We start from the raw sequence: 24,574 nt of genomic DNA on the forward strand, positions 1-24,574 counted from the left end.
CCATTCATCTCCAATTAAGATATTCGCGAAAGTCCATATGAATCATCAATTAAATGTAATTTCACACATTTATTGGAGATGAAAGGATGTTTTGGTATTATTTCATACGTGAGATAATCCTATTGTGTTTGCATTGTGTCTGGTTCAGAGTTGGATTATGGAATGTGAATTGATTGAGACAAATTTGAATTTTTAACGTATTTTTGAGATTTAAAATTTAACGAACTTTTAAGATTTGAATTGTAATGAACTTTAGAAATTTAACGTATTCTTGACATTTGAATTTCAAAAAGTTAATTTCGTTAAACCTCGTCAATTTCCTTTCCTACAAACCTCAATATACAGTTGATAGCAATCATTAGCAATAGCTTCATAGGTGGGTACAGTAAAATAGACATCCAGTTCGCAAGAATTGCAATTAAAAATGAGCTGAAACTTTCAATCTTCCTAACTATATTGTCGTCCAATAAACCAACTCCTCAGACCAAACGACGTGACTGTGTGTGGGATGAATTATGCATTAATTTATTGTGTTTTCATCAATTTTTTTATATAGTAAAAAATCTTTATCTGTGAATAATAAAAGTTTATATCTATTTTTATTTAAATTTTCTTCATGACTACCTCAACGTGTGGATTATTTCTATGGCTTTCTTATTATCTTCATTATATTTGTTGCTGCTATGCACAAAAACAATATCAATCAACAGAAGAGAAATGACTATAAAACTAGACATGAGCTGCGAATTCCAAAATAATAATAATATACATCATATGCAGGATTATGTATGTACAGACAGAAATTTAGCATCAAATTATGACTAACTACATATAAGGAAGTCTACAGTAATAATAATAATTATATTCGTTTTATATGGTAAATATCATAAATCAGCTTGATTGATGCCTCAAAATTGACATCCATCCCTAATTCCGCGATATGTCAAGTAAAGTTTTAGTTCTGTTGCAGGATGGATATCAATATTGAGGACATAATCAATAAGAATGCTGAAAGGTTTATGATGTTAATGGAACTAGAGGATGGACTGCATTCAAACTGTAACAACAAATTTTGCTAGGAACTTTAAGTATTGAATGAGAATTTGAGATTGATTAGAAATTAGTCAACTTTATTCTACTTCCAAAAACATCAAAAAGTCTCTCATTGTTTCTTTTGTGAATACCTTAAAACTTAATAAATAGTACAAATTTATTATATGAAAATTGTGGATGTCCATTGGATAAACTTCCATAATCCATACCTTAAATTACAAGCTTTCAATTACCAGCCATTCCCAAATGGACATCCACAACTTCCAGTGGATCATTAAACTAAAATTAATCTTTCCAATTCAAAGCTAGCACAAAATAAGATGGAAAAAAAGTCAACAAAATCATTAAAATTATTATAATTGATCCAGTCTACGAGAGCAACAACATTTTTTTGTATCCCTTTCGGATCTTGCCTGTATACATCCTTTTTTAAATCATTTTTACATAAAACGATTGTGGTTTTACAATAAATTACAAATTAAAGAAATTTTAGCAACTTTATCTCTCTCAATTCAGTTTTAAGTAACTTAACTATCACTTCTTCTCACTTTTATGCTGTGTATTTTTGATTCGTTTCATTTGATTCTGGTGAATTGGAGCTTAAGTCGACTAGGGTTTTGTCAAGTTGACTCAAGTCGACTTCGAGATGCTCTTTTGGAGCTGGATTCAATGATATTCATTCAAATCCATCAACAATCACTTCCAATTCACATTTATATCCCAAAATTGACAAAAATGTAAATTATACAAAGCACCCAAAAAGTTCAAATTTTTCCATTTCAGTTCCAATTCTCATAAATACTCTTTTCGTTGAGTCTGCAGGCATTTACTGCAGATATATTAACTCAGTGTTCCTTGATAAGAGACTGAGATAACAAGCATATAGGGGAGGTTAAATAAATAATAATTCGTTGGATTTTTCAACAAAAACTTTCTATTGAGCTTTATATATAGGAACAGTAAAATTAAAATATATATAATAATAACATAATATTGTACATAAAAAAGGTTTTTAAAGTCTGACGGCAAAATGGCATCAATTCAATTAAAACTGTATTTTGTTTTGCAGGCATTAAGAATGTCCATAAATGTGAAAAAAAAGTTCTCAGTTAATTGAAAAGGTCCATTAAGCAGTTCACAAACTAAAAATCATGAATTAAAAGGTAACGAGAACTAAAACACGACCAGAATGGCAACATTTTTGAAACAAAAACAGCACACAATCAATATGAGAACAACAGATTAAAAATAGAAGTATTTCACTTTCCTAGCAACTAAACCTTAATTAACGTCTTAGAATTGAAATTATACATATACAAAATAATAAAAAAAGAATCTGATTTGTTTTCCTTTCTAATCCTGCCATATACGATGAATTTTTCTTTTTTTTCTAGTTGGCAATGAGCCGATATTGATATTGCTTGTTTGCCAGGAAATGAGAGATTATCTAATTATAATTATTATTTATATTATTGATATTCTTATTGTTGTCTAATTGAAGGTATGTTCTATGTACGAAAAAAGCACAGAGAAATAAATAATTTTTTTTTTCATTTTAGGCAAATTTAGCGAATGGCTTTCCGAGCAGCACATGATCTATTGCTCGGCCTATCAATTATTACAGCTCCCTTGATTTCCTTCCAAAAAAAATAAAGCCTTTTTCGCTTATAACTTTAAACTAGATACAGAACACAGCGGAATTATGTCAAGGAACTGTGTCAATGACGGACGATATTCATGTACAAACCGTGTATTCTGGCTTTACAAAACTAAAACACTTCTTAACAATTAAAAAAACTATTTTTTTTTGTGTGACTTCTCTCTCCGGTTGATAAAATATTGAGAATGTCCCGCGTTCAGTTCCTGTTTACATCCCATTGCATCATTTTTTTTTGTTTGTTTGTTTTGCACGATTAACATTGAATTGAAATTGATTTAAACTTATTTATTGTGCATCTCGTGATGCTACGGCGGCAACAAGTGCAGCTCCGCGACCTGAACCGTCCTCTGACAGCATAATATCGAATGAAATGTGATCGTGTACGAGTGTACGGATTTTTTCCATCATTAAGTCGTGGAATCTAGGGTGGAAGCGATATACTGAACCATCAACACCAACCTGAACAGAATTAAAGGACAAATTAGTCAAAAAATATTTAATAATTGAGTTCCAGTCAATCTTACTGTTACACTTGGCTCGTCCATTTTGTTAATTAGTGTAGCAATACCAGCAGAAGATAAATGAGCAGCTCGACTTGAAATGCACTCACAGATAAACCTAACATTTGCACAATCTTCGTCTGTGGCGTGGAAGATTCCAATTTCCTCAAGTACATCATAACAATTGAAATATGATCCTGGTCTATCACCCTCGATTTCAGAAACGTATTTTGTGAAGAATTGATATCGCTTAAAGAGCAAATCTGATCCTTGACCTCCGAATAACAGTCCAGCTTTTGTAAATTTCACAAGTGCAAGTCTCACTAATTCACCCATGTACATTCCTGATATCATCTTCTCTACACTAAAATGGGAAATTCATTTCGTTACTTATAACGTTTTTCTAGGATTTAAATTTTAACGGTTTTCTCAAATTCAAATTTGAGTTTAAATTCAAAATTCAAAAATCCGTTAAACACTTATTGAGGATACTCACGTTTGTTTGCCCTTATTTATGCTAAACTCGTCCATTTCACGATCATATTCTGTTCGGATGAAATCAAGTGCACCATTATCACCAAAAGCACCCCACTCTGTATTAATCAAGACATGTGTTTTGCCATTATCTGGACCATCGTACATTTCTGCATTCTCAACGCGTTCTACATAACAAGCATTACTTCCAGTACCTAAAGAAATTGTAATTATAGCATTAGAATCTGTTGAAAACATTGTAAATTCTTTACAAAATGTCTCAGTCAATTAATTTTCAAGTCATGCTAATTTTATCAATTTTCTACTATATTTAATAATATCAAGGAGGATATAAAAGATATTTCATTACCGACAATAACTCCAATTCTACAATCATGATTCTTCCAACCACAAGACATCAGTGTTCCTGTTGTGTCATTCAATACTGCACAAATTTGAATTTGTACATCCTTTTTTTATGTTGATAATTCATTTATCGTTGAGTTTCATTCAATTAATATTACGATAATTAATAAAAATTTTGTCAAGATGCAAGAGTTCAGTTGTTGTGACGTAATTTTATGTGTAAAGTGATGAAGTGTAAATTATAATTGAATTGTGTATGTGAAAAGAGAAGGAAATAGAGAAATAAAAATCATAAATAAAAGTAAATTAACTTATATTAAGGTGTATAATTGCGCATTGCCCACAAAGTTCAAGTTGAATGAAATCAAAAATTTAACGGCTAAATTATTTTTGAAAATTAACGGCCGAAAAAAAATTTGAATTTGTGGAAAATGCGCTTAAAATTTTCAATGCTGTTAGTGATTTTCAAACAAAAATAAAATGTTAATGTTTTTCTGTAATGTTATGTGTTATGTAAAACATTCAAGCGGTCAAAAACATTGAGCATGCAACATTGTGATGTTATTTTCTAAACAAAACATTGATCCATAATGAAAATAATTGAATTTCGTGAAAGAATTTGCTGATTTTAATAATTTAAAGTTCACTGACTATTCTTAGAATAATATTTGTGCATTCCAATTAGTAGAAAAAATTACAAAATACAAAGAATATGACGACATAAGACAGTAAGTTAGTAGAAAATGAATTGACTGAATTTTTATCTAATAGCAAGTTCCTTTTATGATTTTTAGCTTACCAATAATAACACCAATTTTGCAATTAAGATTTTTGTGCGCACAGGACATGAGAGTTCCCGTTGAATCATTTAGCACTGCCATTACCGCTATTTCTATGTCCTGATTTTTGTACGTCACACACATGATTTGATGTTATGATAATAGCAAAAAGCGCAAAAATGGTACAAAAATTGACAGTTTAAATGGGAAGAGATGTTAGTGAAAGCCAATAGTTACAGAATCAAACTCAAATTGGAGTCGCAAAATTTAACGTATTTTTAGGATTTAAAATTTATCACAGACAATTTCAAATTCAAAAAATACGCTAAAAACGTCCAATTTGAGAAAAATGAAATTTAGAGTAATTTTGATCCCCAAATGCCGAAAATGAACACAAAATGGTTAAAATAATAAGAACAACCCCACAAAAAATAAGCTTTAAAGTACGCAGATACAAACAAAACCTCTACAATCAAAAAAGTTATTAGCAAATTATGGAACAAAAAATGAATTAAGAATCCCAAAAAAAATAATAAGAAAGTCCACAAATCAATACTCACTCCTCGTCTTTTGAGCGCTTCCTCCAATAACTCAACAACATCATGATCAACAACACCTTCGCAGTTAAAACCTTTAGTCCATCTTATTAAAAATCCCTTTGTTAAGCCTAATTGTTTCAGTGGGAAAGAAAAGGTGAAACCTAATGGCAGTCGCTCATTTTGAAGTTTGTGTTCCTAAAAATAATGTCATTGAATTGATTTACTTCCTCTCGACATTGAATTAAATTAGCAATAATTACCTTGATGAAATTGGCCAAACACTCAGCAATGTGATCAAAGAGTTGTGTACCTGAACCAAGCATAATACTTTGTGGGATTGCATAAATCTTTGACTGCATTTCAAAATCACCGTCGCCCTTGAGGTGAATGAGAAGGACGCGGAAGTTAGTTCCTCCTAAATCTAAAGCAAGGAATTTACCGCGCTCTATAGGAATAGAAGTAAATAAGTTGGTAAACATGTTTACAGTCATGAATGTTTATTGGATATACCTTTTCCATTTGGCAGATCTTGCACGTATGTGACAAAACATTTGATGTCAGCTTTAGCGTGTGTTTCCTTCTTGAGACCGAGCTGGATCTCTTTCAGGAATCTGGCCATGATCTCATTTATCTTCTTGTCATCCAGAATCAATTCCTGACATGCTTCGCGGATCTAAAAATAATTAAAGGAATGTCATAAATAAGGTCGATGACTCAAAATTTGTTATTTTGCTCTCAAAATGTACAAGATGCTATTCACAATCTCATATTAGACAGATTCTTTGAAGAGTAACATTTGTGCCTTAAAATCATCAATCTGTGCGATGATTCACGTTTGCCAAAAAGCTTATTTTTGAGACACAATTTAATTACTTTACTTTAGTTTTTCTTTTTGGGTATTTTTAGAATTGATTCTAAATCGATCAATCACTTGACTAATAACTAAATGCATTAATGTCACCTGTGCAGTCGATGAAAGATCACTAGTTAGTTGCGACATCTAAACAATTTGCTTTCTTCTTAATTATTTATTTTTTTATGAAAATTACGAACACTTTTATTTTGCTGCCGATCAGTCCGATTTTTCTGTTAAAACTGAATATTATATATTCTTTTCTCTGCGTTAATTCCAATATGTTTTTCACGAAAAAAAAATCAAAATTTTCTTTTTAGGGTAAATGACTTAATTCTCGTGCTATTTTCGTACAATTAAGAAAATGTTTGTTTTATGACGTAAAACTGTATTTTAACAACATATATTATTATTCTTATAGTAAAGCTTAATAACCTAATCAGATTCTACACTATTATGATCACTTAAAAGCTAGTTTAGATAGTTAAAATAATTAAAAACTTATGACAGAAATTTCCACAAAGATTTTTCCGCCAAATCACAAGAACAAAAGAAAGTAAACATTGCGGATTTTTGTGGTTTTTGTTATGAAATCATGCCTGTTTATAATTTAATTCAATGTATTCTTAATATTAGAGTAAGATAAATTGATCTTTATCATCAGATTCTCTATATTTAAGGAGAAATCTTTAATTTTGTTATTTTACGGCTGAGCATCAATCAATAATCAGTTCAGCCTTGAAAATTCAAATAATTTTTGACCGTTTAAAATTCAAATTTTAACCGTTACAAAAAATTCCGGTCAAAAATCAAATTTTCCGTCCTAAAAACTCTTGTTGATATTATTCTTATGCATACTAAGCCAGATGATGATAATTAATTTGTGTAGCCACAAGTCACATGCTTGAGAGAAGATGAAAAACATCAGTAGTTGTTTGTGATGAATTTTAAAAATTTTGCGTGTTAATAATGTCTCGTGTTTTTCATCTTGACGTCACATTTCATTGATTGTATGCGATAGAAAGGAAAGATTAATCTACATTTAGCCATAAAAATTAAGTGGAATTATTCGTTCGCACGTAATATTTTTTTGTGATTTTCTCGCTGTGAGAAATTAGCGCTGAGCTAAAGACGTTCATTAGACATGATGAAATTGATCTTGAGATATGTCAAGTGATATTATGGCTGATAAGGCTGTCATTTGTAATACAAATCATTTCTACTGGTGAAAATCAGTCTTGGGAATTGTATTCAAGGCTAATTTTGGGATTGTCGGCATTGCGATTCGCACTGAGCATCTTGTACTCAAAAATTGCAGCACAATGCTCCAGTTACCTCACTCGGTCATAAATGACTCACCCCTTATCTTAATCAAACATATCACAGACAAACGATAAAAACAGAATTTGCGTCAAATCACACTCTTATGCCGTATATGCTTATCATATGGCTTGTGTCGGCTTGCGAACAATTTACACGTTTTGTAACTTTTTTATCCATTAGCACAATTTGCATTAAACATTTAATTATATCATTAAATTTATTCAATATTATTGGAAATCCTCAACAACTTTTTAAAAAAATTTATTGATGTCTAATACCGGTGTCACTGACATCTTACATGATAAAACTATTTGTACTTGATATTAGCAGTATTGATACTTTTTCTATGGTGCCGTAAAATATTTTGTATTATAAACAAGTTTGTCGCTAGACTAAGCAGGTATGAAGAATGCTTGGGGGGTCGCTCATAAGTGATGTTAATTAAAGAATTAATGTCATGTAAATTGCTTTTGTCAATTAACGATTTTCAAAAATTCAAAATTTTTAACGGTTTTCAAAAATTTAAATTTTTTACCAGGTTTTAGGGCTGATTTCTTCAAAAAAAACTGCATAGTCCACGATCCAGTCATAGACTCAAACATATCAAACTGAACATAACTGGACATAACAAGCATACAATTCCCGTCACAAAATATTGAGGTTTTTATTCATTGATCAAAGGTTAATGAAAAATACCAAAATAAAGAAAATATTGCTTGTTACTACGATTAAATAAAAATGCAATATGATCGAAAACATTTAAGTTTATGCATGTAAGTAAGCCGATCGGACTTTGTACGACAACAAGTTCTTTTTTTTTCCTAGAAAAATCGTCAACACAAAAAAATTATTTGTTTCTTGATTATCAGCAAAAGAATTTGAGGAACAAGCCACATGCGCAGATTTTTTTTTGTTATACACATGACTATGACAGTTCTATTATTGTGGGGGCATGTCCGTTTACAACTGTTGCCACATGATAAGGCATAGTAAATAATGATTATATTTAATCCAGATTCTCTTTGTAACTAGTTTTTCTCTCTCTTTAATTTAAGACATACAAGTGATGTGCTACATGTGAGGCACAAATGAAGGCCAAACTAATTTTTGCTACGAGATAAAATGGAAACTAGTGAAGCTTTACAATGACTGTGTAGAGAGATTATTATTTTTTTTTAATGAATGACGTGATGAATTTCGCAAGTATAGCTGTAAAGTAAATGCACAGACATGAAATTTAATTTTTTTTTAATGCGCAAGCCTCAAAGAAATTTCGAAGAAAAGGAATCATTTATGAATGAAATTGTTTTCCCTATAAAATTGCACGGCATCGTCTGTAAGGCTGTCTGTATTTTATTTACTGTTTATATTTTATTTAGACATATGGTCCACAAGTTTAAAGTGATAAGACATCAACAGACACTTGTTCTACTTATTATCATTTCTTAAATATTTTGTTTTGTCTCAAATACAAAAACACGAGGTGTGTCCGGCCAAATGACTTCTTTTCATCATTGACGTATGATTTTTGACCCATTTTCTTTCTATCCTCAATCACATGCGCTACGTCAATATCAAATGATCATCCACGCGAAATTCTCAGGAAAAAAGATACACAAACTTGTTTTTCTCTTAATGGTCTTAAGTCTATTTATATTTGTGCGATAAATTTACATTAGATAAAGTCTGCTGCTAGTCATTGAGCAGTTAATGCGCATTTTTGCAACTTACTATGAAATTTACAATTTAACGGCTATTTGAAATTCAAAATTTTAACTGCTTTTTATTTTTTGAAATTTTAGTTTCAAAATTTTAATTAATCATCTTTAAGAGTTTTAAGCAACAGTTTTAAGCTTCAAGACCTATCGGTAAGCTAGTAATTCGATCAGATAAGTGATGGGTAACTGGAAATATCATGAATATAACTGATTATATGCAGAGAACTGCCAAAAAACACAAACTCTTCAATCACTACTTGGATCAAAATGAATCAATAAGCACCATTTACTTCAAAATTAAGCTACAAATGAGAAAGAGCCATTACGGTACAGACATAGTCTTACTATGTATTACTATTAGCATTATAAAACACAAATTTTTAGTTGTTTCCTCAGTTGGTTTTTACGTATTACGCAAAAACAACAAATTTCATTATAACAGCTATAGACATAGCCATTGCATTTGACTAGATTTGGTCGACTTGAGCTCAATATACCGACCAAAACAGAGCTTTTACTTTGGAAGTAATCGAGAACTAAGTATTTTAATGCAAAAAAAAAAGAAAAAAAAAAAATCGTGACTTTTCCTTCTCATTGGAGGTCATTCATACAAGGGCATTTGACGTAGAAGCAAAAAATAAATTTTTAAAGCACACAGAATGAACAAAAATAATTATTTTTAATATTTTTCATCAGCCGGACGAGATTCTTCTTGAATTTTTAATCTCTTTTATTCTTGTCATTGCCAGTCGTGCCTCTTTTTTCACTACGTCGAATCAAACTTCACTTTGATTGGCTTATTTTCTTAGGCACGACTGTCATATTTACACATACATACAGTTATAAACTTTTGAGTCGCACATTATATATTTGCATGCTGAATCTTCATATGAATAAGTTCATTTCTCTATGTCCAGTGATGGGCAATCTGTGTGCTATGGCATACCTTGTTGGTACACCTAGATTGAAACCGCAAAAGGCATGCAGTTCATGACATTTCCAATAATTTCAGCATCAAATTAGTGTGCCGCAGCACACAGGTTGTCTACCGCTGCCTTATCTACACATAAACACATTGAGGAATGACACAAAAATTAAATTTGCATAAATGTTCATCTATAAGCGTCTTGCCAAATAACAAATCATGTATAGCTTGTGGTCTTGAAGCTGAACAGAAAAGGAGGCAATTGAACTCGTCACACGCAAAATAAAAATTCTCAGCAAATATCGTACACGTGTCATAGATATGCCCTCTGCAGTAAATTTGCCAAAAACACAATCTGAATGCGACCGACGACAAGCATGTATATGTAGTTGTGCGTTTCCCGTTTTAGGAAGGAAATTTCCACGCGATTCTCCACAATTTTTCATGTGAAAAGCAGGCATAAGAAGAAGATAATTTTCTCTTCATTGTGGATGTCCAAAAAAAACTGTGTATTTGTGTACGTGCTACTAACACATACGGCAGTCTACAACATTGCCCTAAAATGAAAATGGAAAAAAGGCATCGATCGATTCATACTTGCATGACATTCAAAAGGAACAAACACAGAATTTTTTTCACTTCTTCTTCTTGGACGACTTTTCTGTTTCTGACGTAATATTCAGGTATATATCGGTGATTAAACTTTCAATTTCAAGCTGTAATTGGAAGCTCGATTGTACCAATTAATATGAAATGTCGGCAAACTGGTTTTACATCAGTCAGTCCGTAATTCATTTGTATCACACATGTCTTTTGGCTTGTATATATTTGCAATCAGCACCATTGGAACTCTTTTTTTTAATCGGAATATAAACATTAAAATCTGCGAAATTTGAGGCATTTGTTTTTGTGTCGTGACGAACTTGAGCGTAAAGATCAACTTGCAATAGAAATTTTATGTTGGAATTAGGAAATAATGGAATGGATTTTGAGTCAGAAGGAATTGGATTGAAGGTTATGTAGAGGATTTAGGTCAAATCTACCCTAACAGGCATAGAGACCGCTTTTAGGTACCGTAGTGGTCTTTCTGTACCATAATAGCATTCTGATTGCAAGTTTGGGCTATGGGGAACCATTGACAGGTCTGTATGGAAGGTTATATAGAGCCTTTAGGTTACATCTATGCTTCACACTTGAAAGCTCTTAGGAAGGGGTACAGGAACAATAACATTGATTTTGGAACATGAGTTCGAATCCTAATTCAAAAGCTAATATGAATTTTTGGGATTTGAACCTTCGACATCCAATTAAATACAGCCCAAGAATTCATTTCCTTCACCTGAGAGTTCACCATGACTGCAGACCTGCACTTTAGAACAAACTCTAGTTAGATGTCAATGACACTAGTCTTATCAGACTTCTACCTAAGCTTGGCTATTCATGATAGACATTTCAAACCATTCACAAGTATTACACTGTTAAGATCCCGATAAACACATTAAAGGGCAGCTAGGGCACCGCTGCGTCACAGTCTTAACCCCAAAGTTACCTTGACGGCTTCATGTAGTCAACTTTCTACCCATTTTTAAAGAGAAAATTGCATTTCACCACATTGTACTGCCAAGAGACTTGTTCTAATTGCTCCCCATATCTCCAGCAATAACATTAAAAAGTCACTTTGTAATAATTATTCGACTATAAAAAACAACACAGTCAAATGAAAATTTATAAATAGAGTCATAGAAACTAGAGTCATAGAATATTAATGAGATTATGGTTCACATATCCAGTATCAGTAATCCAGTTTTTTGAGAATTTTCTGGAATTAATATTTGCGCGTATACTTACTTGATCTGTGTTACTCCGCTCGCCTATTATCAGATCCTTAACATTCTTTATCAAATCCATCAGGAGATAACTTAAGGTGAGAATTTTGACTAACTTTTATGACAACAACAACACAAAATTGTATATTCGGTGGGAAGTTGCGCAAAACTTGCGACTTTTAATGACTCTATACTCAAAAGATATTCTTATTTATCAGCACGTGCAAGGGAGAGACTTTTTTTTCACTTTCTATTGCACTGTTATTACGTCACTTGATTCCTTTTGGCTTTTTTTTGAGACACCAACGCACCAAAAAAAATTTATTTATACTTTCTAAATTCACTTTTATAGCAATGACCGTCCTTGTCAACGTTTAGCAGTAACAGTCAAAAAAAAAATCGATTTCCTATCATGAAATGTTGAATATTTCCAAATAACTTAAAATGACTGCCTTCACACAATTTATTAAGTACGTGGTAGATTATGTAAAAAGGTCTTTTTTTTATGCGTTTGATTTAAAATTGAAAAATAAAAATAACTAACTTTTAAGTTTTGGTTAAAATAAATTTTTAAATTTTTTTTTCTGTATGTTTTTGAGACTATAAGGAACCGTCTTACAAAACGATTAAAACTTTACTAAATCCAAAAATAAAAATTCTATAGTTGAAATACATTCGATATAGGATAGTGTGTGTGAGAAATTGTGTAAATATAAGATAATATTATGACTGTATGCGTGTGGCAGTGCTCTCTTGGGGTCATACTGTAGTTCCATCACGTGCGTCATACTTATGTCTAATTTTCAAAATTCATCATTTTTTGACAATTTTCAAGATTTTTGAGATTTTTAAAATTCCATAAATAATGACTTGATGACGTCACTGACGTATATACTCCAATACTACCAAGCCGCTCTCTCGCGGAAAAATCGAAGCAGAGAAGAAAATCGAGGGGAATTTCATTCAAGGGCAAATTAAGGACAAAATAAGACAGCGAAAGTTTGTAATACAAATAATATTTTCATTCATAATTTGTGCCTGATTTTTAGTTACTATTTAAGTCTGACTATGTCTAATTCGTAACTCCAATTAGACATTTCATTAAACTTTCATTTCATGTCATCATATCAATTCTCCTTTAGTCGAAGAGAATCATCATCATTCGGTCGTGAGTATACATACTCACACACACACAGCTTTATGTGAGGCTCTGTGTAAATTTCACTTCATTCAGCAGTCTAGACCGACACACCTCTAAAAATCTTATAGTATGACGTCATTGTTACGATGTACAGTATAAAAACTGATTTTGTTGTTATATGTTTGTGTGTATTGAGTGTGGCAAGTCTTGGCCTTCTTTTATTATGCTTTATGATTGCTTTCCTTCCGAAACATTTGGATACATAAATTATTATTGTGTGTAATTGGGATTGTTTGGAAGTTACGTCGAATGAGGAAGTTTTTGGTTATTTGGAACAACTTTTATGGACATCCAGGGGAAGACACTATGTACTTTCATGTAAATTCAATGGGTACAAGCCTTCACTTGAATTCCGTCGTTTGAACTCCACAGAAAAGTGTAGTCCGGTCTTCAATGCACTCCGGACTCCAATATCCAATATACATAGATTTTCAATATTTCGAGTCCAGACCTGAGCAAGTCAACGTAGTACTGAAGCACCATCAGTGGGGTGTTCAGGAGGAGCGGGGTGGATGGGTTTGTATGTCATGATAATATCAAGATACGGAGGTGCCCCGACGACACCGTGACGACTGTTTATGTTCCATTTTTACGACGAAAAATGAAATCTACCAGATCACTACATTCTGTAGATTTCCCGAACAGATCAGTATGTTTGCTATGGCACTGTTATGGCACCGTATCAGCAGTAAGACGCCAAATTGCCCTAGTGGTACTATGGGTTTCAATCTCAAAAGATACAAGACGTCACTAACAATCAACTCCCAATAAGATACATCTACACAGCAAACAATATCTGGTATTGCATTCGATCATAATCACCGCTATCTCGTGCCTCGAACACCTGAGAAGTTGAAGTCTATTTTTTTCTCATATTTAATTTATAATTGTAAGAAAATATTAAGCATATTGTTATCGGATAGAAACAACAACAACAACAACAACAGTCAGTAAAAGTGACAGTCGTGTGGCATTACATTCGCGGAAAAAGTATGAGGAAAATTGCTTATTAATAAGTTTTTTTTATTTTCCTTTGTGTTTTTGTTCTGCTCTGCTTTACGTCCTGCAACGTAGAACATTGCTATCAAAGTTCAGCATTTTTGGAATCTATGACAAGAATTCAGCTAATTATTGTAGGAAATTAGATGTTAATTGCAATTCAAAACATTGTTGCTACTGCGGCATTTACTATATTTCTCAGAAATCCAATAAAACCAGCTATTTATGGATTTTAAAAAGTTACATCAGTTCCATTGAGTACGGGGTTACTTAACGCAATTATTCATAATTTGTTCCATGTCTGTCAATGAAAGTTTGCAATCACGTTTCTAGTTTGTAAATCTATAGATATACAAAGTAAGGGGTTGAATGACTTCTATTTAGTCATAGTAAGGTTTAATGAGGAAGAATAGGGTACGAAAATATACTTTTTAAAAATAATAAGTCTAAAATCTTCTCGAATAAATTATGATGTGTCGGATAGATTGTAAATAGGATCGTTACTTACGTTGTATGTGCGTCAAATGATTGACGTTTTATTATATTTTGAGTCGTATTGTAATTAATCATCTTCTTATTGAGATAATTTGTGAATTTATTTGGGATTGTTTGGGGATGTACTGGAAATAACCGAATAAGAACTGAATGTCGACTTGGATTTTAGGTCGATTTTGTTCAGATTCCTCTTTAATTCATGTTAAAGTAGTCGGTCACTAATTAAGTTCATTCTTAGGGAAGAGGAGGACGATGAGGGATGGGTTATGATCCTATGTGGAGCTTAGACTACAACAAAAACCTTTCCATTTGGCTCTGTTGCTGGCATTGCTACCTAGTTTGTACAAATTCTCTGTTGGCACTTTAAGCTGACATTCTTACATTATTGGGGTGAATCAAGTAGCTTTTGACTGACTGTCCCTGCTTGGAATCCGCAAAAGGATAGGGGTAAGTAATGAGGAATGTCTAAATTTCGTAAAATTAGGAACGGTCCCTAAAAGTATTGTTCTTTTATAGATTTTGGAATTAATGCGCTATATACGAAGCTGTGTCCTAGTCGAGTTAATGCCATCGGGGTAGTTACATGCATTATCGTCAAAGTGGTTCAAAATGGTGACTACAATGTGTCTTTCGAGTATCATTATCACATTCAAGTGGTAAGCAACCTACCCAATGAACCCTTTCCCGTATGTAGTTTCCGTCAAGCCTTACCACAAAGGTGTGACTCGAAAAATAAAAGGTTGTCCACCACTACCATATTATTTAGATCTATCAAGCTCTAACAAGTTAAAGACCACCCCTAAAAAATCACTTCCTATACTACAATCTAAAGCATGAGCCAATATTCACAACTTTTTAATCATCTTCAAATATACAAAACAAAAAAATTCTCAAACAAGAAAATTCTTCGCGATTCTTTAAATATCTCATCACATACACAAAAGCAATATAAACTCGTGAGACAAACTGACGAAGTATAAATAAATTATAATATAACCATTCATTGTCAGTATAAAAAAGCGAAAAGACATGTGACTTAAAACTATAAAGTATTTTGCATAATATTCTCAGCTGTATTATAATTTATTCAATATTTTATTAAAGACTGCAATACAGTTTCTATATCAAGTATTGATTTGTACGAATGTTTTTTTGTTTTTGCAGCCGTCACATATATCTTTGGCCTTAACGACTTATTTTTAGATAATCTTAGAATTTTAAATGTTCAGGTTGGAGTACAGGCTTTCGGTATCGCTTGACAAAGAAGTAGAATTTTGAATTAAGAACCGCTTAACATTTTAAAGTAGATGTCCTTGAATTGTTGTCTCTTGTTTTGTGGTTTGGATTGCAGAGTTGGAATCTTAGTGACTTGATGCTTCCGACAAGCATAAAGTATAGACAGAGAGACATTCGGCACTGTGATAGCTGGTTTTAGTTCGTGTGGTAGTATCCTTAGGATGACCAAACAACTCTTGGAAAGAAGCTGTCAATGGAGACAGTATTGCGCTTGGTATTTGAAATTTGCAGACGGAAGTCTGCGATAGAACCAACTTTAGGCGCTATCTGAGAGAGGTTACTAGTAGTGAGGTACCTAGTAGGCTACTGAGTGTAGCGTTACTGATAATACTCTTGCAGTCGACTTACAAGCTGTCTGCTCGAGATTGACCTCAAAAGACTTCATCCCACACAGACAAACTCGACTATATATGACTCGATGCCCAAAATCCCACTCTGCTCCAACCAAAACTGCGTAATAAATATTTTTACTAATTTTTGCCATTTCTGATGAACGTAATGTGTGAATGACCCCTAATACCAACAAAACACTAATTTCTTGTTAGTGTTCCACCAAGCATATTGTTTCTATCAATGTAGCACGTGCATTTGCTCACACATTGCGTTAAAAACTTAAATCAAACCATACCGTTATATAATTATAAAATGACATCACTAAAACTTGTAAATTTTTATGGATGACTTAAAATTTTGTTACTATCTGTAAGTTGATACCTTCAAAAATTATTGAAAAACTAGCTATTAAGCATTTTACGTGAATTTATTAGAAATTATTATTACATTGACTTGCAATGTCAACCTTTTTAGTTTGTTTCTTTCTCCATACAGTATAGAACTAAGTCTTCCGAGAATCAACATATGACAATGAAATCAGATAGTGCTGTTTGAAAATCAAATATGCTGACAAACTGTATATAAAACTAATAAAAAAGCATTATCCAAGTCAAAATGTTAATGACCAGAGGCAACAATAAATGAATTTATTTTGATTTCTTTTTTGACACAAAATCATATAAATCGAATTAATTTTGATAGACGATGAGGGGTGAGTGATGGGGTCAATTGTCATCATCATCACAATATCATCTTAAATTGATTCCATTGCGGCATACAAGTCAATTAAATTAATATTTGATGTCTCAATTTTCGGGTTTGGCTTAATTGAATGAGCACGCATGAATATACTGGATGATTCCAATTGTAATGTGAGTGGAACTTCCATTGTCATAATTCCAAATTTGGCACGCTTTTCATAAATAAATGGCATAAAGACTGATGTGATATGATTCTTAAAATGGATTTACTAAAGTTTTGTATTACAATATAATTAGAACTGCGATAAGTTTTGCTTTTTGCACGGCTGCATGAAGTCATTCCTAGTGCACAAAAATAATAACAATTTACAAAGTTCAGTTTTTTTTAATTGCGAAGTTAAAATACTAAGTTCCAAGAAATCATCACGAAATTACTGTTTGGGAAGTAAATAATCAGAAGACTAAACAGCCTCCATACTTATCAACAGCTGATTGACGCCTTAGTATTCATTATCAAGGGCACAACTATATATTATTTTTCATAATCAAAATTAAAACACTGCGAGCATTCAATTGATGTAATTGACAACTAATTAGACTCTGTATGTTCTCTGCGTTTACAAACAACAAAACTAAACGTCATATCCAGCTATTGACGATACCATTCTAGTTAGTAAACAAATGAGTATATAAACAAGTCGTCGTAAACGGATGATTAAAGTGCATTTTATAGATTATGATCGATTATCAATAAAATATTAATTAATATTGATCCAAAATGTGTATACAGGATGGGGGAGTGTGTTGTTGATATTTATAGTTTAATATTGATAGTACTTCTGTATGGACATAGAAATGGAAATGGGTAGATTACATTTGTCTGTAAATTATGGATTTTCCCACAGAACTGGATGTAGCTCAAGTGAAGTAACAACTTTTTTAATTTAGCAAAAATTTTTTTGCTGCAATGGATATTAAAATGTATTAAATGTGCAATGGATGTTAATACTTTGGGATTTTCCCGCAAAGTGTGATGTACTCTATCAGTTGATGTGGTTCAAGTGAGGCAAGTTTCATGTGTGGATTCCCAATATTGGAATAGAAACCGCAATATCTTGAGCTGCTTCAATGTTCATGTCTCTTGATTATAGACTCTAGACTCATCGACAAGACAAAGCATTTTTCTATATAATAAATGATATTTTGATGCGCTATCCGAACAGTACAACATGATTGCTAGTGCAGTGCTACGTCGGTGTATTAGTGGGAGGATACACAGTTGCCCCTTACGTCACGACTGATTTTGAGCTATTTTTATGGCGAAAAACGCGGTTTGTCGCATTGTGCCTGTTCGGGTAGAACTCTTGTCAAATCGATTCCAAGGTGTTCGAAGTCGACTCGAATTTCATATAGAAAAGTCAACTCGACTCAATGTTTTGAACCTTACTAGGGTTCTACCGAATAAAAGTATTCTTCCCCGCACAATATAGCCCGAATGGGACTCGAACCCAAGCCTTTCAATTTCCAGTTGCATGTCCCTACCACTGAGTTACCAGGGGTTATTAAGGATCATTACACAAAGCACACTTAAACCTTCTTTCTTTATAAAGTGCTAATTACACAGCTTTTATCTTTATCGACAACAGTATGGCGAGACATCGCAAGCCCACACTTGCTTTTCAATTAATTATGACAAAATACCTCAAAATGTGATAATTGATCCTGTACAAAATAACAAAATAACTTTTTTGTAAATATTTTCAGCACTTTTGTCAACAAATTATTTAGCCAATCGGTGAACTTCATAAACAAGCAAGTGCTTGATGACTCAAAAATTTTTTTGGAACTTGAGAATTTCTAAATAAACAAACCCCATCAACAAGATCAGCTTTGTGTATTTACAAATAGTGTGTGGAAAGTTTTGAATACTTTATAGCCAAAACATGACTTTGTGAGCATTTTAAAGACAAAACGTCCAGACTGTTGATTATTTGTGCAAAAATTTTGCTGTACGATTATGACTACAAGTGTATATTTCTTTTATTGCAATCAATAAACTAGCGATAGATCGTCAATTAAATTGTACATAAAGTTTTAGTGCCATTGTAAATGTATATTGCTGTCTATTGATTGAGCTTTAATGGGATGTATCCGTGCTGTTATCGCCATACATGCTAAAAGGTATTGAATTTGAGATTAATGGAATTGAACTTCTAGAAATCCATGGGTGGCTAGTAAGAGGTGCTGCAACTTGATTTCTGGGGGGAATGACATGGTGCTGTATTAGCAAAGACAAGGCAGTGACTACAAAGCACCATTGTCAATCGGCACATATTGACATGTTGCCGTAATGGTACTGAGGTTGGCTGTTACTTAGTATTGCCGTTTCATTGCCGATAAGGAAGCATTTATGGATGTACCAACATGCAAGATCAGATTTGCATAGTTATTGTATCCAACACCAGCTAATACAAGGAATGGGAGATGTGGGGCTGCAATAATACCTGCTGATTGGGTAAAACGTGTGCATGAAGCTCCTATACTGATCAGGTATGGATGACAAGAGAGAACGTGGGCGAACTAAGAACTCTTGGAAGGATTCTGTCGATAGAGAATATGTTGAACTTAACATAGGACATGGGATATATGAAAGCCAGCTTCAGGCGACATCTATGAGAAGTCAAGCATCAGAATTGATCTGTTCACCCAGCAAAATAAGTCAGTAAAGGTATGGAAACTAAAACAAAATCTAATTGAAATCTTTCCACACCAGTTACTTCAATCTATATTTGTAAACATGATGAAAATTACTCGATCTCAGCAGGACTTGTTATTTTATTTTGATAACCTACATGCCATTTACATAGTCATGCATAGAAAATAAATCACACTAAAAAAATTTCCATCAACTTGACAATTTCTCGTCACATAAATTTGTGTGGCTGCACTGACGGCATATTTACACACATCAATCTCGTCATTGTGCGTTTATCATATGAAGGCTACATCTCTGACTTTATATTAATGCCGTAAGTGGGCACAATCATCTTTTGTTTTATCATATTAAGCTCTTGTTTCGGGAATTTACTGAATAATAGGGAGTAATTGTCTGTAAACTAAATTAGTGTATGACGGGGACACAAATTTTTGGTCATTGTTCTCAATTTTAGACAATCGGATATGACAAATATTTGTGAAATAGAATTGAATTGAGACAAAATTTCCCTAGCAACAGTCGCGGATTAATATTTTTTGAAAAATCATTTTCTTTTTGACTGTATGCTCTATATTTGAGTCATCAAACTGTATTGGAATGAAGGCATTCTGGCGAATATTTTTTCACACACATGACAAGTCAATGCCAGATCTTTTTCATACATCATATGCAATTTTCATAGACATTGTGCAATCGACTAGCAATTTAAGCCCTTTTTTGTGTAACTTTATTGCATCATGGAATGTACACAATAGAATCATGCCTACACGTGATTAAGCAACAATAGTAAAAAGTGTAAATATTTTTAGAAACAGATGAGATCGGCCAATAAAATTCATTGAAATTCCATCCATCGCATAAACATGGTCATGTTGTTATGTATCGACCTTTTCTATCTAAAAATAACCGAGAAAAACAAACTCTTTTTCTTTCTACATTGGACTTTTTTATCGGGATTTTCACAAATAAACACGTGTGGGACAGAGGTATAGTCAGGAGGCTGACAGTATGGCAGGTCATACCACGTATGACATGGTGGCATATCACATTTGACATGGTGGCATACCGCATATGACATGGTGGCATACCGCATATGACATGGTGGCATACCACATATGACATGGTGGCATACCACATATGACATGGTGGCATACCACATATGACATGGTGGCATACCACATATGACATGGTGGCATACCACGTATGACATGGTGGTTACCATTGGCAAATCCAAATCGTAATGTTACCCCCCCTGACTACACCCCTCCTTCGCTAGTCTGTAAGCATCTATAATAAAATGTCTTAATCTACAGTCAATATTCAATCATCAATCCTGCCTGCGTGAATGAATCTTCCTTTAAGAAGGTCAAAAACTTTTCATCATATCATTTAAGCTAATCATCAATTGCTCCAGTTTTGTTACATAAAACCTTATAATTTACATTCATTCAATGATTGTCAATGATGAGCTTGTAGTAAACATTGAGTGGCACGAGAAAAAGAAATGAGAGTACTTTATTAGCACCTCGGGAACATGTGCATCAATATTGACATACAAAGACTTTTTAGCACTTTAGATTTTCGACAATGGATTGTTTTGAGTTGTAAACACATTTGGTGGGCTGAAAGATTTAGGTTGGATAGTTGGTGCTTGTGAGAATTAGAATATTCTGGTTTTGATGCTGATTTTGTGGATATTTGGAGATACTTATTTGAACATTTTGACTAATAATGCACAAAAATGGACAATTAGGAACGAATTGACAGATCTAATAGATCCGGCTTTAGACATACTCTCCGATTGGCACGTGGGTGGACTTATGAGGCATAGAGTGGACCAATGGGGACCCATGTCCATCACAGCCAAGAAACTAAGTAAATAAGTCCCCAAAAATGGACTTTTCATATAGATCAAGTCAATTTCCATTGAATATCCACCCAAACACAGCTGAATCTAGTAAATTGACATAATGTGGGGTTATCGGAAGTAAAAAATCAACAAAAAAATTCCGTCACACACTGCAATTATTCAATTAATTTTCTACCTCATACTTCATAAATCACATTCAATTCTCAGCATTACTAGAGGCAATTTATATACGCATATCTAACTGCACATTTCTCTAAAAATTAATTTAAAATTCAATTCAGCATGCCATGTCATTGAACATTGAACAAATTTATCTTTATAAATTAAGATCTGATCAGTAATGTCATAAAGTAAGTGCAAGTTTTGAAGTAAATAACAAATTTTCAATTCATTTCTACAAATACATAGCATTATTATTTTTTTCATTGTCAGTGAATGTGGCTGGCGTTAGTGATAGTAAATTTTGCAATTTAATTTGTACTTTTCTTTCTATTTTTATTCTATACGTAATAAACTATTAGTTGAAAGGGAATTGAAATAGATTTTGACATTGTAAGTAATGTGAATATAGGAAAAAATAAAGCGCCATTGTGACGAATGACAAGAACTGTTTTGAGAATGAGAAGGAATGCAAATTTTAAGTTGCAAGTGATGTTGATTGTTGATGAGATTTTGATTTAAATGCGGAAGCACAATTGGATCTTTTGAAAGTTTTTGAATTGTTTTTTAAGGAGTCATGTAGTCTTGTCAGGCCCTCAAAAACGGTGAATGCGCATTAAAGTGAACAGACTTAGATGGGCTGGGCATGTTATCAGAACACCTGTGGATGATCCATTGTTAAAGGTATTTTAATCCGACTTTTTAGATGGCAAGATATCGCACGATAGGTCAAAGAACACATGGAAAGAAGCTGTCGATAGTGTCACAATTGGAATTGGTAATTGGCAAGCGGTAGCCAGCGATAAAGCCAGCTTCAGGAGCCAACTGAGGGAGGCCATGGATCACACTTGATCTGTACGGCCAACGAAGTAAGCAAGTAAGTAGTCTTGTCAAGTCTAGGCTGATAGCTCAAAGAGAGAAATTGAGATTCAAACCCTCTGCCGATCTTAAAATCCTATTCTTAAAATGAATCTTATAAACATATATTCACACAAATCTTATGTCAATGTCATGGTCTAACTACTAAACATAATAAATAGACTATAAAATATTAACACATTTGAATTTTTTTTGTGTCTACATCTAGTTTAAAATTATATCAGCAAACATTTCATTTTGTAAATTTATTGTCAAGCTGTATCAATGTTGTGTTACTATCTGTTTTTGAATTTTAGAGATGGATCTTGATAGTTTGAAAAAATTTTCAATTTCAAGGAGAGCTGATCCGAAAATTCTTTTATTCGAAGTAGGGATTAGAACTGTTAAGGTGTTCAGATAAGACCAGCAACAGAGTCAGATGGAAGACGTTTTGTAGAAATCTATGCTCCACATCGGAGCATGGTTACAGTAGGTAAGTAAGTAAGAAAGTAAGGTCTTCAGATTCTTTCCGACTTTCAAGACCATTAGTGTACAACCTGTGTACCGCGAAAAATATTAAGTGTGCTGTGACACAAAAAAGGTTGCCCATCACTGCTTTAGACCCTTTCCGAAAAATTTCCGTGGTTTACAGTTTGGACAATACTGCTCTAGATGAAGTGTCACACCCCTTTCTCCTTATTTTGACCAGATTCTTCATTTTGCTTGAGTTTCATGAGACAGAAGCCTAAATTTCTTCCAAATGTTTTCTTTCTATAAAATAGTTTTCAAGCCCTTTTGTCATATACTCATCTGTTCCCAAGGGCGTATACCAAGACCGTAATCAGAGAGTAATTTGGGGGTCAGCACTTACTCTTTTTGGTTCTTCAATTCGCTAGAATCAATTTTTCGTCAAAAAATTCCAAAATCCATATAGTGTCCTTGGTTCAGATTATCATTTATTTCGAGCATCATAGCAAAATGCTTCACAACAGCAATTTGATTTTAGTTCTAACTATTTTGCCTATGAATTGCTTTGTCATTCAATCCTCCATTAATTGTTGATAACCCATGATAACCCTTACAAACACACCCATTCTGTCTACAAAAATGATCGTCACCTTGACATTTTTCAATCGAGAGTCTTTATCAGCTAGAAAAGTTTGACGTCGCTTTACTTACCCCCTCTGAAACTTGTGCTGTGGACATTTTTTCGCTCTTTATTTTACTGCACTTTAATTAGCTTTTTTTCTCTTATTTTTTTAGAAGAACTTTTTCCTTCTTTAAAGGCACAAAAAGAGATTTTCACTTTATCGTTGCAACTTTTCACAATTATTATGTAAAGGAACTGCTTGCTATGATGCAAGAAACTTTCTTTTTTTCGTCAGAAATTGGAAAACTTTGTGTGCTGCGGTGGAAGAAAAAGAAGTTCTTTAGATAATCACTTTTTCATGAATATTCCACGACTTATTATAGCTTCTTAACGATCATAAAATGAAGATGATTCTGAATTTTTTTTTTAAATTTCAGCTTGAAAGCGTACGGAACACACGAGAGATTTTGTCAGACTGAAGATGAAAGAAAATAAAAATTCATAGTCGGGGCAGCTTCTTCTCTAATATGTAGAATATATCACAAATACAGTTAAATCAAATCAGCGACAATTTAAATCTTTTTTATATTTGTCTTCAGGTTTTGCGGACAGACGTTAAATTCAGAGACTATGGAATTGTAATATAAATCACACAGCATGCAACTTAATCCAAACTTGACTGAATAGAGACTGATAGATAAAAGTGATGCGTCAAATAGTTTTAATGCAAAATCCGTCAAGCCTGCTTTCAAGCTTATGACTCCCATAAAATAATAATTATCAACACGATATTGTGTATAAATCAAAATTTACAAGCCTGATAAGCAACAATTAAATAAA

General features: G+C 32.9%; 1 protein-coding gene and 1 long non-coding RNA gene across 4 annotated transcripts; one reads left to right on the forward strand and one right to left on the reverse strand.

Moving 5' to 3' along the window:
• Window positions 1-1,109: 1,109 nt before the first annotated feature.
• LOC139088385 (hexokinase type 2-like) lies at window positions 1,110-24,174 on the reverse strand. 3 transcript variants are annotated; one of them, XM_070637594.1, is made up of 8 exons: window positions 23,824-24,174; window positions 5,882-6,044; window positions 5,632-5,816; window positions 5,393-5,566; window positions 4,058-4,157; window positions 3,710-3,902; window positions 3,238-3,577; window positions 1,110-3,172 (listed from the first exon to the last, which is right to left on the reverse strand). In XM_070637594.1, the coding sequence occupies exons 1-8, from the start codon at window positions 23,848-23,850 to the stop codon at window positions 2,999-3,001; spliced, it is 1,356 nt and encodes a 451-aa protein (XP_070493695.1). In that variant the 5' UTR covers window positions 23,851-24,174; the 3' UTR covers window positions 1,110-2,998. The 3 variants fall into 3 exon arrangements, with proteins under 3 accessions (XP_070493695.1, XP_070493692.1, XP_070493694.1); XM_070637591.1 differs by lacking the exon at window positions 23,824-24,174 and adding an exon at window positions 12,039-12,524; XM_070637593.1 differs by lacking the exon at window positions 23,824-24,174 and adding an exon at window positions 6,333-6,489.
• Window positions 12,964-15,813, forward strand: LOC139088387 (uncharacterized). The gene is made up of 3 exons (XR_011544215.1): window positions 12,964-14,207; window positions 14,950-15,158; window positions 15,228-15,813. It is a non-coding gene; the product is annotated as an uncharacterized lncRNA (long non-coding RNA).
• Window positions 24,175-24,574: the final 400 nt, after the last annotated feature.

Source organism: Chironomus tepperi, unplaced genomic scaffold (genome assembly GCF_022539635.2).
Source record: "Chironomus tepperi strain 1889 unplaced genomic scaffold, CSIRO-AGI_Ctep_v1 contig_163, whole genome shotgun sequence".
NCBI lineage: Eukaryota > Metazoa > Arthropoda > Insecta > Diptera > Chironomidae > Chironomus > Chironomus tepperi.